We start from the raw sequence: 15,118 nt of genomic DNA on the forward strand, positions 1-15,118 counted from the left end.
TGTGGCAGTTCCGTCATACTGGAGGAGGAGGAGGAGGAGGAGGAGGAGGAGGAGGAGGAGGAGGCCTTTTGGTGAGGAAATTACTTCTCTGCCCAATTTAATCAGCAGGATAATTAGTTACCATCATTGAAGAGGTCTTTCATTTAAGTCTGCACCAAAGCCACTGTTAGGGATCTCTTTAAAACTGTTTTTTAATAATTAAATTGATAAATCTGCTTGACGAATTTTGCCTGACTTTAGCCTTTTGAAGATATCAGTATTGGTCAGTGTATACGTTTGTGAACCTATGAGTAATAGGAAATGACAGCACAGAAATACCAGAGTCCCCATTACATACATACATACATTCTAACAAAAAGCACTGACAATGTCCTGCTCAGTAAATGCAACATATAATACATAACACAAAAAAGACCCCAAAAACCTTTATTCTCGATCTGCCTTTTGAACAATGGGGTCCATTTATCTGTTGCTTGTAGGATCCTGAATTATAAATGATTTTAGCAACTTCAAGAATGGTAGATTTTCTGTTGGTAGATTCCTTTAAACCTGCATTTACTATTACTATATAATATATTTTTCTGGCCACCTGGGGTCAGAACAACAAGCTGTGAACACAAATTTGACAAATTATCACCTTGTAAAGTGGATGTAGGGAATGTTTTGGCAAATAGTTGACTACTTAGGGGGGAGCATTGAGGTCATAGTTCTCTGATTATCAATACAAGCTACTCCATTCATATTATGCATAACCATTTGATCAGTCTTTAACATAAAAATATTGATTAAGGCAGCTTTAAAGTTGATTTAGAGATGCATCACACATCATCCAAGGTGCAGATTTCATGTGGGCCAGTGCATTTTTTTAAAAAGGATCATGTTCAACTCATGATGAATATGACAGCAGTGACCAGAAATGAAATAATTGTTGGTCCTGTTATTTTACTTTTCCTACAAAAACCGTAGAATATTCATATAAAGAGAATAAACTGTAGCTGTGTATCAGACATGTGAGACATTTAAAAAACACCCACTAAATGTTACAGTTTCCTTTTATTGATAAGAGTAAAACACAGTAAGAGTCTTTTACATTATTGACAAAATGAATGAAATGGCGTAGGAAATATGGAATGTACTCAATACAATACTGCTCGTTTGCCATTTTTTTCACATTTACACAAACTTCTACAACACCAGTCAATGTTTCTGTGTGGACGTGAGATTTCTATTTACTTTTACACAAATATTATGAAGAAAATATCTTTTCAAACTCAAGTTGTTTAGTGTTGATTTATGTTGATGATGATTTAAAAACCACTTTATTCATTCCAACAATCATGAAAATAGCTACAAACTTAACAACTGAGATGCATTCATGTTTTTCAAGTTTTTTAAAATTGTAAAATAAAAAAAGTTCACAATCTACTGATTGCATGATGGCTTTCAATCATTTATCCATTTCATTACAAAGCCTGAAAATAATCTTTTGCTTTATTGTGGCACCCTTTAAAATGAATGCTTCTACGTCTGTTAATCCATGGCTCTTCATATATGGGACAAACAGATATCAATTAAGGTTAATTAGCCTCAAATGCTACAGAACTGAACCGTGCTTTACTGTGGAATGGAATAAGGAAAGGTTGATCCATTTGCACCAGGTTTTAAAAATGAACGCTCTTATAAATATAGAAAACAACATGTGGAATGCATAAATGACATCTAAGAATTACTGTAAATGTGATGGACAAGCAGCAACTAAACGTTTCACAAATAGCCTTGCTGGTGAAGTTTTTCCTTTAGGATAAGCGTTTGCATTTTAAATTCCTCTGTCAATCCTATCAAAACCTGAAATTATTATCTGAGCTGTCGTCGAGGAGGACTTCAGGTCCGCGGACGGATCAAAACCGTTTGATCATGCTCTCCCTGGACTTGCCGACTCCAACCCACTTCACTGAAATGAGAAAAAAAAAGTTGTGAGTGGCAGGTTTTGGCAAAGCGAAGAAGAGTTTGGCTGCTTTCTCTGCATTAATGTAAAGTGCCTTTTTACGGACCTGGCACTTGCAGGAAGTCCTCGATGAACTGAATGTAATTTTGTGCCTGTGACGGCAGATCCTTGAAGCTCCGAGCGTCCTCTGTGCTGCAGCACCAGCCGGGAAACGTCTGGTAATCCACTGACACTCGCGTCAAAACGTCCATGTTTGCTACAGTGGAAGCACATCAAAAACATTGAGTGAAAGGTGAAATGTTTTTGTTCTTGTTCCTACGTGTACATACAATTAAAGACTGTAGCACAACCAGATCGGGATCAAGAAGAAGAGCCACTTCAAACATCCAGCACATCAACCATAAAAATGATCAATGTATAAAGGAAATCAGTGTTAAAATGCAGGCCGAGAGCAGCTGCAGTGTCGTATTGGGGGGGGGGTTTTTAATCCTCCCGAGGCTCATTAGCTTAACAATTCAATTTGCTCCATTTGGCGGTAAAAGCAGAGAGATACACAAGATAAATACCTCTTCAAATCTGCTGCAAAACAGATTTTCAAAAAGCCCAGCTGTACCATTTCCTGCAAGTAAAAGCTGACCCATGTGAAATAAGACATTAAAGAGCATAAAAGCTGTTTATTTACCTATAACCAACTTCCAAGTAGTAGCTCTGAAAATAATCTTTTTCAGTAGAGGCAGGTCCTCTCTTGTGCTTACAGCAGTTATGTTTCTGGTATTAACACTTTTGTGGATAAATTAGTATTTTCAATTCAATATTAGGACATCAAGGTCAAACCATGCCAAAGGACCAAACATGCATTGCAGCCATCAGGTGCAAAAATGTGATTATTAATCAATTATAAAATGATCTAAGCCTTTAATTTCAGTAAAAATAACAAACATTCACTGCTTCCAGCTTCTCAAATGTGTGAGGATTTGCTGCTTTACTATACATCACTGAAAATGGTGTGTCTGACTGTAGGTCAGAAACAAAAGGCTATATGAACATCACATTGAGTGGCAACCTTTTACTATTTTTACAGATGAAAATAATAATTAGCTGCAGCCCTACAGTCATTAAACTCTGCCCCCTACTATAAAGCAACACTAAAACCTCATCTGAAGTAATTGTTACATCTGATATTATTTTTCTGTAATGGGCAGACACAGAGCACTTCTATACAACAAGTAGAAACGTCCTACCTGGGAAACTTGGCAGAGGTTTTCCATCAACCTTATAGGCCACGCCCACTTTAATCTCCGGCAGCGTGTCCAAAATGTCCAGCTTCGTCAGGGCAATTCTACAAAACATAAATAAATAAGTCACTATGTGCAACTCTGATAACAATGGACTGTCAGAGTGCATGATGGATCTCATGTCCAGGGTTCAACATTAATGTTTTTTTGCTACATGCCCAAAGTCAATTTTTAATTCAAAGTTGCTGTTTTTTTACCCCATGTGGTATTTTACTTGTAGGCCAGCAATCCTTATTGTTGAGTTCTGTAAACTGTCACTCCAGTAATTACAACAGCAGGTGAGGATAGTATTCTGAAATGGTGTGATGGTTCCTTACGCAGAGAAGCCATTGACCATGTGGGCGTATCTGACCAAAATCAGGTCCAGCCAACCACAGCGTCTCCTTCTGCCCGTCGTCACACCAATCTCTCTCCCTCTGGACTGTAACAGGTCCCCAGTCTCCTAAAACACAACAAACAAGAAGCACACACCGTCAATTGTGTGAGAAAATAAATAAAACTTTCAAAATCAATCAATCATATTTACTTCCATTTTAAGGGAGATTGTGTTGATTCAGCGTGTTTGGACTTCTAGGGATAGTTAAGCGAGCTCTTTTCCAGTAACATCCTGTTTCAGTTTCACACACACTCACATGTGAACACTTCCCAGCACAAACACAATCCCCTACTGTCAACCACTGAGCAGCAACAATTCTCTTGATAAAGTGCACATCAGTGGCAGAATTTTTCTTACCACAAAAAGGTTTCCCAGCAGTCTCAGAGATTTGAACTAACCTAGATCTGACCACAAGTCTGCCTCTGCAACCTCAAGGCTGAAGCTGACCACAATACCTGGAAAACTGAGGATGTCACTGAGGCCTGTTGGGCTCACAGAATCTGCATTACTGGGACAACATGGGATGTCAGGTAACTTCAACTACTCTCCTCTGCTGTCTAATCACATCTCCTCTCAATTTATGGAGTAAATGAGTAATAGCTACACGCTGGGTACTGTGAGCTTAAATTGAGAAGTTACTGAACATACAGGGGAGAGGATTTACTCAGCACCTCTGTGCAGCACTGCTGAGCTATGCAGCATTTTTCACATTAATCGATTAGTTGTCAATTATTACATTAATCAGCAACTATAATGATAAATTGATTAACTGCTTTGAGTCTTTTCTGGTTTCTTTAGTCCTCTAAAGAAAAACTCTTTGGGTTGCAGACAAAACAAGACATTTGAGGACATCTGGGCTTTGGGAAACAGTGATTTTCTTCAGTGACATTTTATGGACCAAACAACTAATCGATTAATTGAGAAAATGATCGACAGAATAATAGATAATGAAAATAATTGTTATAATTGGTTCAGTAATATATTGTTCCAAATAAAAAAATACAGCAAATCTTCTGGGGTTTTTAAGGGTAAAGAGTGCTGCAGGGACATATTTTTGTAGGCAAACCGGAACTTACTATTGTCCTGGTTCCTTTATTTTACAGTTCAAGTTTTTTCAGAATGAGGAAAAACCTAAATCTATTAGGAACCAATAAATAATGTCAACAAATCCAACCCACCCATATAGAAAAATATTTCATCATCAGTAAGTTAGTGATGTTATATATTATCAGAAATAGTATTTAATAAATAGTTTTTGTTTTTCCCTGAACATTTTCCTAATGATCTCCATTGCTGCCATCTTAAGACTGAATGTGCTTGGCTGTTGTGAGTGTGGTAATCTGACAATAACACATCCAGTATCTCACCCCAGTGGAGTATGTTGGCTATTTTACAAAAAGCTTCTGCTGAGCGCCTGAGTGTGATCAATTTGATCCTTTAATGACAACATCGACGACTTTTCACCTTCATAACATTTATCTCTAATCAGCAGGATCTTTATCATCACACTGAATAACAGACTTTTTTCAGACGTGTCTTTAACTCACATTATCCTGCTCTGTGGGGAAAGCACCAACGCCCACCCGGGTGGTGTACGCTTTGACGACACCATACACTCGGCCAACGTATGACGGAGGCACGCCGAGACCAGTGCACACTCCTCCCACAGTGCAGTTGGAAGACGTCACGAAAGGATACGTCCCTGAACGGAGACATATTTGTTAACCTGAGGAGGCAAAACATCCATCCATCTTCATAATTAATTCCACAATACCCTGTGTTGCTCACCAAAGTCAATATCCAGGAGAGCAGCATTGGCTCCCTCCACCAGGATTTTCTTGCTGGGTCCATTGAGAGCTTTGTGCATGAAGTACACCCCGTCAGTCACGAGGGGACGCAGTCTTTCTGTGTAATCCTGAAAAACACACATTCTTAGAGCATCTGTTTGAAATCTGTTAACTTATTGTGTGTGTGTGTGTGTGTGTGTGTGTGAACTGAACTGTTTACTAAAAACAATGAAAACACTGAATACTGTTCAACAATAAATGCCAATTACAACTCCAACAGTCATCCATTCAAACTGCGAGTGAGAAGAAATACACATCCTCGTCATAGGGAACTAGTAGTTAAACAATCTTGATTACTGTAATGTCGTCATATTCCGCTCAAAAATATGCTTTTCTGCTCATACATCATTCTGCACAGTGAAGCTCAAACATAAGTTTGATGTTTTCACATCCATCTGCTCAAAGTTTCACTGTGCTCATTGAAAATCTGATTTTAAAAAAGGAGCTGTTCATGACTCTCAAGCTTGAATGTCATGAGAAATTCACGTTTCAAGTTGTCATAGTGGGGAATTCACAGGTGTTACTGATGATATTAATGATGGCTCTTTTCTGTTCAAGAATCCCAGTGAGCCATGCCAGTGTGGCAGTGAGCCAGCACAAATATTCAGCCATAATTCATTTTATTATTTACACCCGTGCTTTCCCTGCTGTGACATGTCACCATGTCTTTTGTGAAAAACATCTGCTGTCACAATATCAATGCCAGGCAGGTGTCAGTATGTCCTGACACGATAACCTGTCCTCACCTTCAGCTGCTTCAGTTCCCCGTCAATGTCAACGTTAAGCTTTGGATACATGGTTAGGAAGTGGTCTGCCAACATACGGAACCTGTAAGGAGCACAGAGTAAAGAGTTAGCTTATATGTTCATTTAAGTCTATGTGCAGCCCTCTGCATGCAAATTTACCCCCACAATTTAATTTCACAACATGATATACATGACAGGCAGGTTATAGACCCTTTTCACAGCAGACATATTGACTCGTTGAACCAGGAGAAGCACAGGTGGAATTAATAACATTAATGATGGCTGCATTCCATTTACGTGTTCAAGGACTTTTCCATTCTCACTCACTGACACATCTTACACTTAAAGGAATGGAGCCATCAATTTTAAAAAAGGGTCTACCTTAATGCATGCATGAAAGCAGAGAGCAAGCAGTTTTCACATGTGTACCACAGCCAGATGTCGCCACCTGGTGGCAGCACAAAATACTGGCTCTACAATTACTGACAGAACTACGACATCTAACAAATAAATCTACTCACTGTGAACTAGGACGCTAATGTCAATCATGTCGCCCCATAAATGTAGAAAATGTGGTTGGTTGGTTCTTTCAAGTTTTAAGAAAAATGTAAATTTTTCTTCCTGTTTCTACAGTCTGATGTTTGTGCTTAACCCTGCAGAATGATGTATTTGAGAGTAGGTTTTGGACTGATGTGTTAATATTTTCCTCCCTTTCTGGAATTTTTAAAAGGAGTAGATGCCTTATTAAAGGATCTTAATATGGAAATTATACTTTTTTGTGGAAAAAATACACACACATTACTGTTCCAAGCTGACTGTTTCAGTGTGTCTTCATGTATGTTTTAAAGGGATCTTTAAACCTGGAATAGGGATTTTAAACATTGATATGGGGTTCCCACCACCAGTCTTCGACAATTTATCTAATTTTAGATCATAGAAAATTAAAGAAAACTCACTTTTCCTCAAAAACCTTGAAATCTGAGACAAGGTCACAGACTCGCAGACCGTTCCGGGCAGCTTTGGAGGAGTAGGCAGGACCGATACCCTTTTTAGTGGTTCCCAAACTGGAGAACATATAGAAACACAACATTAATAAGCATAATAAACTATTTAATAGAAGATAGAAAAAAAATCACTCCAACCCAAGAACAGAACATAATATACACTTCACCAAGTAAAGATGTTTACGATTTTTAAAAACCAATTAGGGCAGATTTACTTTTTCCCTTCTTGTTGCTGGCGCTGCTGCTCCTGGATTCCATCGACTGCTTGATGGAAGTTGAACACTAGAGGCGGACAGACGGGATCGTCAATAAGAGAATATTCCCAAATCTAAAACCTGAATGAGAGAATGCATACTCACCAATGTGGGCACGATCAGAAATCTTTAATCTCTCCTCCCATCCTTGCAGTCCTGCAAGCAGTACAAACAAATCCCACATTACTTCTGTGGAAAACGCCTATTTACTGATACTGACAGTGCTTTCTACAGGAAGAAGTGTTCATATCACTGCATCAACCTCATTTAGAAAACATTACCTTTGCCTTTCTGTAGGTTCTTTTCAGCCTCATCAAACAGACCTGGCAGGTGTATCACCACCCCGTTGCCTGTAATGTAAAATAAAACTTTAACAGTCCCAGAGAGAAATAACTTCATCGTATCAATTGTTTATGAGTAACAAACTGCTAATATTTTTCCTGAGGTTTATTTATATAACACAAGTGTTCCTTTTTATGTTTGCCCTTTTCTCAGTTTATGTTTTCACAGTAATGGAACAACATAGCAACCAAAAAGAGAAAATGCAGAAGAGATGTTCATTCAGTTTTTTGGTCATTTTAGAGGTGGTAGTTTGAACCCTATAGTGCTACACTGAGAGGTGCTTCTGTTATTTAGTGTACCCTCATTGATAGAAATGAGGCCAACACAATGTTTCTGAAAAAATGGCCAGTAGCATTTAGGACAGGCCAGTGCTGTATTAGTTTTTAGTTAGGTGTATAGTACCTAATAAACTGTAAACAGTGTCATATAACAGCCATGTAGTCCATAAAGTGGACACATAACTGATAAGACTGTCTGCTGTGGTTTTCACCCTGATAATGGTCACATACTGATGTTTTATTGGGATCTTTATCTTCCTGCCAACTTCAAGTCTTTCAAAACACAACATGTTTTATCTCTTACCGATGAAGGAGACGGCCTTCTTGTTGAGCACTCCACTGGGCAGCAGGTGGAAGTCGTACTCCACAGAGTCCACAACCACCGTGTGACCTGCATTGTTGCCTCCCTGTAAACAGTACATACATTCAACTTGCTACTAGGCATTTTTCTGAAGAGACAACACTGATATGAGGGCACGTAAACAAGAATCCATTAACAGTGAGGACTGTGTCCCGTTCTTGTGTAACACCTCAGCCTGCGTTTCAGTGACGGTCCAGTCAGCTTTAGTTACAAGATTAAAAAAACGATTAATGTCACTGGGTTACTGCGGAGAGGCAGAGGACGAGCTGGGTGAAAATGGCCGGTCAGTGCCTTACATAACCTTACATTCACTGGATATGGTTATCAGTATGTGGAGGTCATTCACTGGATTCAGTACACATTTTGCTTCCACGGCAGCAGATAAAAAAACATGAGAAACCTCCCTGGGCTCAGAGAAAGAAAAAAAAAAAAAAAGCCATGTGAAAATGTGTACTCTCGGTTTACACACTGGGCTGGTAGCCAGCAGCAGGAGGCCGGCTTCTGTGCAAAAACATGTTGCCATTCAGTAAGAAACAACTTCCATCTACTTGACATCATAACAATGAATTCACAAATCTTACTGTTAACATGTGTGAAAAGTATGCTCTCAATTGGGAAACATAATCTTTATGCTGTAGTGTCACAAACAGTAGGCATACATATTAATGCAGGTACTGTATGACGGACAATGATAACAGCCAATGAGATGCACTGGGACTGCTGTGGTGTGCTGTGTGTGTATATGTTAATGTGTGTCAATAAAGTTCCCTGAGTGAGGTCCAGTCAAAGCTCTGATGGTCCACCGTGTTTATTCCTCCACTATAATCTCTGGTCGAGCATTTCACAACAACTCACCTCTGCCTACACTTACTACACCCCTTCTGCTACATCATGTGTAAACAGTAAACAAATGACACCACACATGGTGTAACATTAGGAATGATTATACCATGTGTGGTATCATTTGTGTAAAGACCTTTTTCACAGCAGCCATTCTGACATGAAACAGTAGGGTAATCACAGATGTTACTCAAAATACTAATTAAGCTTCCATTCAATCCAGGTCAAACAGAGTCCGGGTGCTGCTGCTGTGGACGATGGGGCCAATGTAAAGACTCTGCTACACTAAACGGAACGCGACCTGTGCTTACCCTACTATCGGTGGTGCGTTAGTGGTATAGGCAGTATTTTAAATGAATCGTTATGATGTCTGGCTCAGATAATAAATGTATGCGGGTAGAAGCTAAATGATACAGATGACTGCAGCTGTTCCTTATTGTACAGTGACATCTCCTGGCCGGAAGCCATACGGGGCCTCCCGCGGCTGGCTACCGGCCCAGTGCGCCCGTGGGTTCGGGTTACACACCGGTGGGCGCCCATTATAAATCCGAGAGCCCAGTTTACAGTAAACCAGAGCACAGATTAACACATGGCTCCTTCATTAAGCAGCTGAGCCCAGGAGGGGCTCCTAGGTTAAACAGTCGTCACCAGCACCATTTTAGCACATCCACATCCGGGAGCTCTGACAAGGCTGTCGACGTCAGAACCAGGTCATGAATATTTAACGGAAGCTTAACGGCAACTAACGACTTTCTTACAAACACCGTTGTTGGTAGAAGTGGTCAGTTTGAACAGTTAACCGTGAAGTTAAATCGACGGTGTGGCTGTGTACCTGGCACCTGCACACGATGTCCGCATCCATTGCGAGCAAGTCCACAACTTTTCCTTTGCCCTCGTCGCCCCACTGCGCTCCGAGCACGACGGTCACTTTGTTCCGGGGCTCCTGCGGGTCGCTCTCCCGCCGCCGCTTAAGGACCGGTTCCCCGTTCGGGACGGTCTCTCGTCCGTTACCGTTGGCCATGGTGCTGTCGGAAGACATGCTGCTACCCTCCTACAAACCGGAAAATCGTTTTAGCGCGTTAAACCGCTTCACGGAAGTGCTGGTCCGCCACTCGCCGCTGGATATCAGTGTTTCTTCTTCTATCACTAGTTCCTCAAAATACAGCCATCATTTGATTCTCCATATAAACCTGTTACACTGAGTGTAATCGATTAACTGACACAGAAACGTTTTATTTCACTCGATTCATTTGTGTTGTTTGAGTGATTATTAAATAAAACCCCACTGCCGTTGAAAACCATTGACATATATTATTTACATTCACGAAGAGTACACGAAACTAGAATAACTCCCCCCTCTCCACTTCCGCCTTCGCTTTAATCCTGTGCGCAGGTTACACAGCTTCCTTTATGTGTGCGAGTAATCTTTGATATTGTTCCTTTTAACCTGACCTCCAGTGATTAATACCTACCAAACAACGGCGCTATCTTCCTTGGTTCATCATGTGTCAACTGGTGTGTTGTTATTTGATTAATTTGATTGGTGCAGAATGTCACTGACATGATTTTGCCCAAATGAGCTGTGCTTCATTAAAAAAAAGTGGTCCTGTGTCAAAATGTAGTCTTATCTTGCAAGTACCACTCCACACTGACACTTGAGCTTCAGGCCTGCTGCCTATCTGACTACACCTAACACTGATTCAATGCTGCAATGTGTGCTCTCATCAAGTGCTACTAGGTGGCAGCAAAGGCAGCATTTTCAGCTTGTGTGTATGCTTGCAGGGCCCCCGCCATTCCAGGTCATACTGTTTTTATTCCTGGTGCGTAATCCAATACAAATTTGCATTTAATGAAAACACAGCACAGAGTGTACCTGCAAACAAGTAATGTCCTCACATCTGTCTCATTGTACAGTTGTTGTAGTAGAGTTGTTGTATTTCTGTAGTAATGTGTGGTTTGACTTATAAGGACACAAAGTAATTTGAATGTTTGTAGTAATATGATCACTGAATTATATCATGAGTTCTGTTGGTATAGACTGTGTGTAATCACCACACCCTCCACCCCCATATCCTCTGATGAAGGTATTCAGATCAGATTAGTCTTCAGTTACCTGCCACATGGTGACACTTAGCACATACCTTCGCCTAGTCTAAATCAATATTTTCTGTTCATTGCACTTTTTTCATTGATCAGTTAGCACATAGTGAAATAGGAAACATCCCATTATCACTATTTATGGCTGAGCCTGGATAGATTCAAGCACATAGATAATTAGATTTAATCCTCTGTAACATTTTCATAGTTATTCATAGAAAAGACCAAACAAACATACTAGTGTTGTTTGCAGCCTGACACACTACATAGCATGTTGCAACATCATATATTATTAAAACATCCATTGTTAAGTCAATTTTTCATGTTGACAAATTGTAATTTGATGGTTTGGTTTTGAGATATATTTGTTTATCTTCATGTGAAAATGAACCTAATTACTGTGCCTCTCAAATGTCAAGTAGCCTGTGGCAACTTGTTGCCATGGGGCTGTAACGCCAGTCAACAATGGCACCGGCACTCATTTCACTCTGTTTCATTTCAACTTAACTTTAAAACTGTAAAAAATATAAAAAATAACTTAATCTTTGCAATTCCTTTAATGATCCTGTAAGTATTAGTATATCATAATGTAATGTTATGGTATCTGTGTTATTACTTTGTTTATACATATCCAAAGTAAGCTAAATAATAAATGCATAGTTGCAAATCTGTGATTTTAAAGTGACATTCTTTGGCAACACACTTTATTATTACACACAGCAACAGGGCATAAATGACAGACTCATCCACGCACAGAGCAACTCATCCAGACTTTATTTGTTGTAAAAAGGATTCAAAAAAATAAATTAAAAAAAACCTTCTCGTTAATGTCTGTACACGTTAAGGAGGACAAACACAGCAGTGGCCTACAGAACTGACAGGCAGATGCCAACAACCACTGGCTGTCAATTCATAGGTCATCACCTTGTGCCCCATCGAGACTCCCGATCAATTGAAGTAAAACATCCTAGAATCAAGAACCAGGGAAAAAACAATCTTTGTTAACATGAGAGCTTGCGTTGGGTGGCTCTCTGCAGGTAACAGCACCTCCACTGGAACTGACACCGCTTCCACATGGAGTTGCTGTTACATCCAGCAAGCACCAGAAGGCAAATCGCCGACAGCTTCGCCTGTTCTCCAAGGCGGTCGTGTTACAGATGGACAAACCTATGATGAGACCACACTTCCAGATTCTTCAGAGGGGGTCGAGTGCTGCTCTGGGAATACCTGAGTTGAAATCAAAAGTGACAGACAGAGAGAGAGAGAGAGAGAGAGAGAGAGAGAGGAGAAAAGGAGCAAGAGAAAGCATCGAGGTTAACTCAGGATTTTGAATCGGAGGCAGCTGCTTTAGTAGGTGAGGAGTCTCCACTTGAGAGTGACTTTGACCCAGCAATTTCCTCCTCCCAGTTTTATTGCCTGAAGTAGACGGCATCATTGCTCACACTCTCCCAGCAGCACGGCCAAAGGGCCAAAGCTTGTATAGATAACACAGATTTTATGGTAGCTGTCAACATGAGGCCGCTTTTCAATATGTGAATATATGGGTGTGTCTGACCTATGTACCCGTAGGCCACGCATTTCCTGCTTACACTGACATTTGTCCTCATAATTACTAAAAGATTGGCTTCATAGTTGATCAATATTCGATCAGTTTCAACCTAAGCGAGTTGTCTTTTTTAAATCTTGCAATACATTTTGTTCTTTTTTTCATCCCATGTTGCTCAGCTTGCGGAGTAATAGCTCTGTAGACTTTGCCTTGCAGTAAAACTCTGCACAGAAAAACAGAACAATAAAGCAATTAAATGATTAGCAGCTCTGTTAAGCCATATATGCTTGTACATGGTGTTTTTCTCCTCTGTTGAATAGACCAATCAGATTGCAGCTTTTTGCCTCTTCAAAGATAGAAACATTACCATTAGTTAGAGAATTACTAGAATTACAACAAGTTTGTTTTATTCACTAATGTGTACATTTTTCAAAAAGAGCACAAAATGTAAGCTCTAAAGTCTTCAGCATGTTAGAGAAGAAAGATTTTGTCTTACAAATTCAACATAGAGCTGTTTTAATGTGGTAAAATTATGGTGAAAATAGGGTTTTTTTTGTTTACCACCTCCTTTTGTCAGGTTTTCTTTAAAAATAAATAATTGGAGTTGTCCTCGTTCATTGTTTTAAGTCTGTAAATTTCACATAGAATCCTCAGTTTTCAGTTGAAAGGCTGTACTCACCTTTAGATGCAACATGGCCCAGTGGCTTTCACAGGACGAGGCCAAAGGTTTTGACGAGCAGCAGGGTGTCGTGACACAGGGAGCCGGGCCGGAGCAGCAGAGGGGAAGATACAGAAAAGTAGAAACGGAGCAGAGAGGACCAAGACAGATGAAGCTGAGACGGGCGATATTGACAGCGAGCAGAGAACTTAGAGGAGGCACATTGAAGATGTAAATGTCAGCAACGACGGCGAAGCAATGGCAGCGAGGCAGAGCAGCCAGTTTAAGAGAGCAGGAGTTGGTGGAAGGTTAATTATTACACTTGCAGTCAATATTTAACAGGCCCAGCGCCCTGCCCCTCGGTCCAACATCCTGATTCCACATTGACTGACACAGAGGGTAGGGCCAGTGTCAAGCACATCTCTTTTGTCCCCTGCACAAAATATGTATTCACTGCCTCACATGGCCTGCAGAAATCAAATCTAGCCAAGTCTTACTTGTGATTTGAAAACCTTGAACTCAGTGTGATCTACCATGTCGTAAGATAAGATTTGTTTTTTTACAGATTAATTGAGATTTACATAGTAAAAGAGCCAGCGACTTATCAACCATAACGGTGGAGAAAATGAGTGGAAAGATACTCCCTCTGCTTTTTGTGTTTTGGTGTAAATGACACACGCTACAGCAAGATGTGCTGAAGTGTCAGCACGTGAGCCTAATCTTTCACACACACACGCACACACACACACACACACACACACACACACACACACACACACACACACACACACACACCTATGCACCTTTACTGCAATAAGCAGATAGGAACCTCGGGGCTATGAAGCAATAGTAGAGGAGGAAGCAAAAAGACTGTGGACTGCAGTCACAGTGCAAGAGTGAAGGAAAGCACAATAAAAGGCTGATTGAACGGTGTGTTTAAAAGGGTGCAGAGTGCACTTTGACGCTTACAAATTATGAATAATGTGGGAATAACAATTGTAGTAAGTAAACTGAGAGCAGGAAAGCTTTTTTATCATTGAATACAGATTAAGTTACAACAAAGGACCCTGAATGATACCAGATATGTAATTCTTTAACTTTAGGGCAACTGTAAACTGATTCATGACATGTGACACAAAGTACTGGTAGTAAAGTATTGGACAAACATTAAAGTTTACTGTTTTGCTGGTTTAAAGGAGCTTCTATCTTTCTCCTATCTCCCAGCATCAGTCCATTATATTTTACTCTGATGTACCCCGAGATTTGTGGATCTGACTCTTCTGTCGTGGATATCATCTTAATATCTTTCCCCGCTGATCTGTTAGAGGAGTGCCTGGAAAATAGCAGAGATGCTATCTGGTGATCTAAAAGGAGCAAACATCTTTTAAGTTAACAGATTCATAATGAAACAGAATGTTTATGAGCAGGAAACGCTGTTGTTCCGCCATCTTTCTGTCCTAGTGGACATTTCCTCATCAGAATCACAGTTTTATGCTGCTCACTCTGCGACTGAAGCACAAACTTCTTTA

The 15,118-nt window shown here is 40.2% G+C and overlaps 1 protein-coding gene and 1 long non-coding RNA gene across 2 annotated transcripts; both read right to left on the reverse strand.

Moving 5' to 3' along the window:
• Nucleotides 1–1,034: 1,034 nt before the first annotated feature.
• On the reverse strand, nt 1,035–10,386 carry adssl (adenylosuccinate synthase, like). The gene is made up of 13 exons (XM_051400010.1): nt 10,121–10,386; nt 8,392–8,494; nt 7,749–7,817; nt 7,573–7,623; nt 7,429–7,495; nt 7,166–7,273; nt 6,210–6,291; nt 5,405–5,531; nt 5,164–5,318; nt 3,558–3,682; nt 3,187–3,284; nt 2,052–2,201; nt 1,035–1,951 (listed from the first exon to the last, which is right to left on the reverse strand). Exons 1-13 carry the CDS (start codon nt 10,325–10,327, stop codon nt 1,899–1,901), a joined length of 1,395 nt encoding a protein of 464 aa, XP_051255970.1. The 5' UTR covers nt 10,328–10,386; the 3' UTR covers nt 1,035–1,898.
• Nucleotides 10,387–12,056: 1,670 nt separating this feature from the next.
• Nucleotides 12,057–13,823, reverse strand: LOC127364126 (uncharacterized). The gene is made up of 2 exons (XR_007884980.1): nt 13,611–13,823; nt 12,057–12,612 (listed from the first exon to the last, which is right to left on the reverse strand). It is a non-coding gene; the product is annotated as an uncharacterized LOC127364126 (long non-coding RNA).
• Between the last annotated feature and the right edge of the window lie 1,295 nt (nt 13,824–15,118).

This window comes from Dicentrarchus labrax, unplaced genomic scaffold, assembly GCF_905237075.1.
Source record: "Dicentrarchus labrax unplaced genomic scaffold, dlabrax2021, whole genome shotgun sequence".
Lineage (NCBI taxonomy): Eukaryota > Metazoa > Chordata > Actinopteri > Moronidae > Dicentrarchus > Dicentrarchus labrax.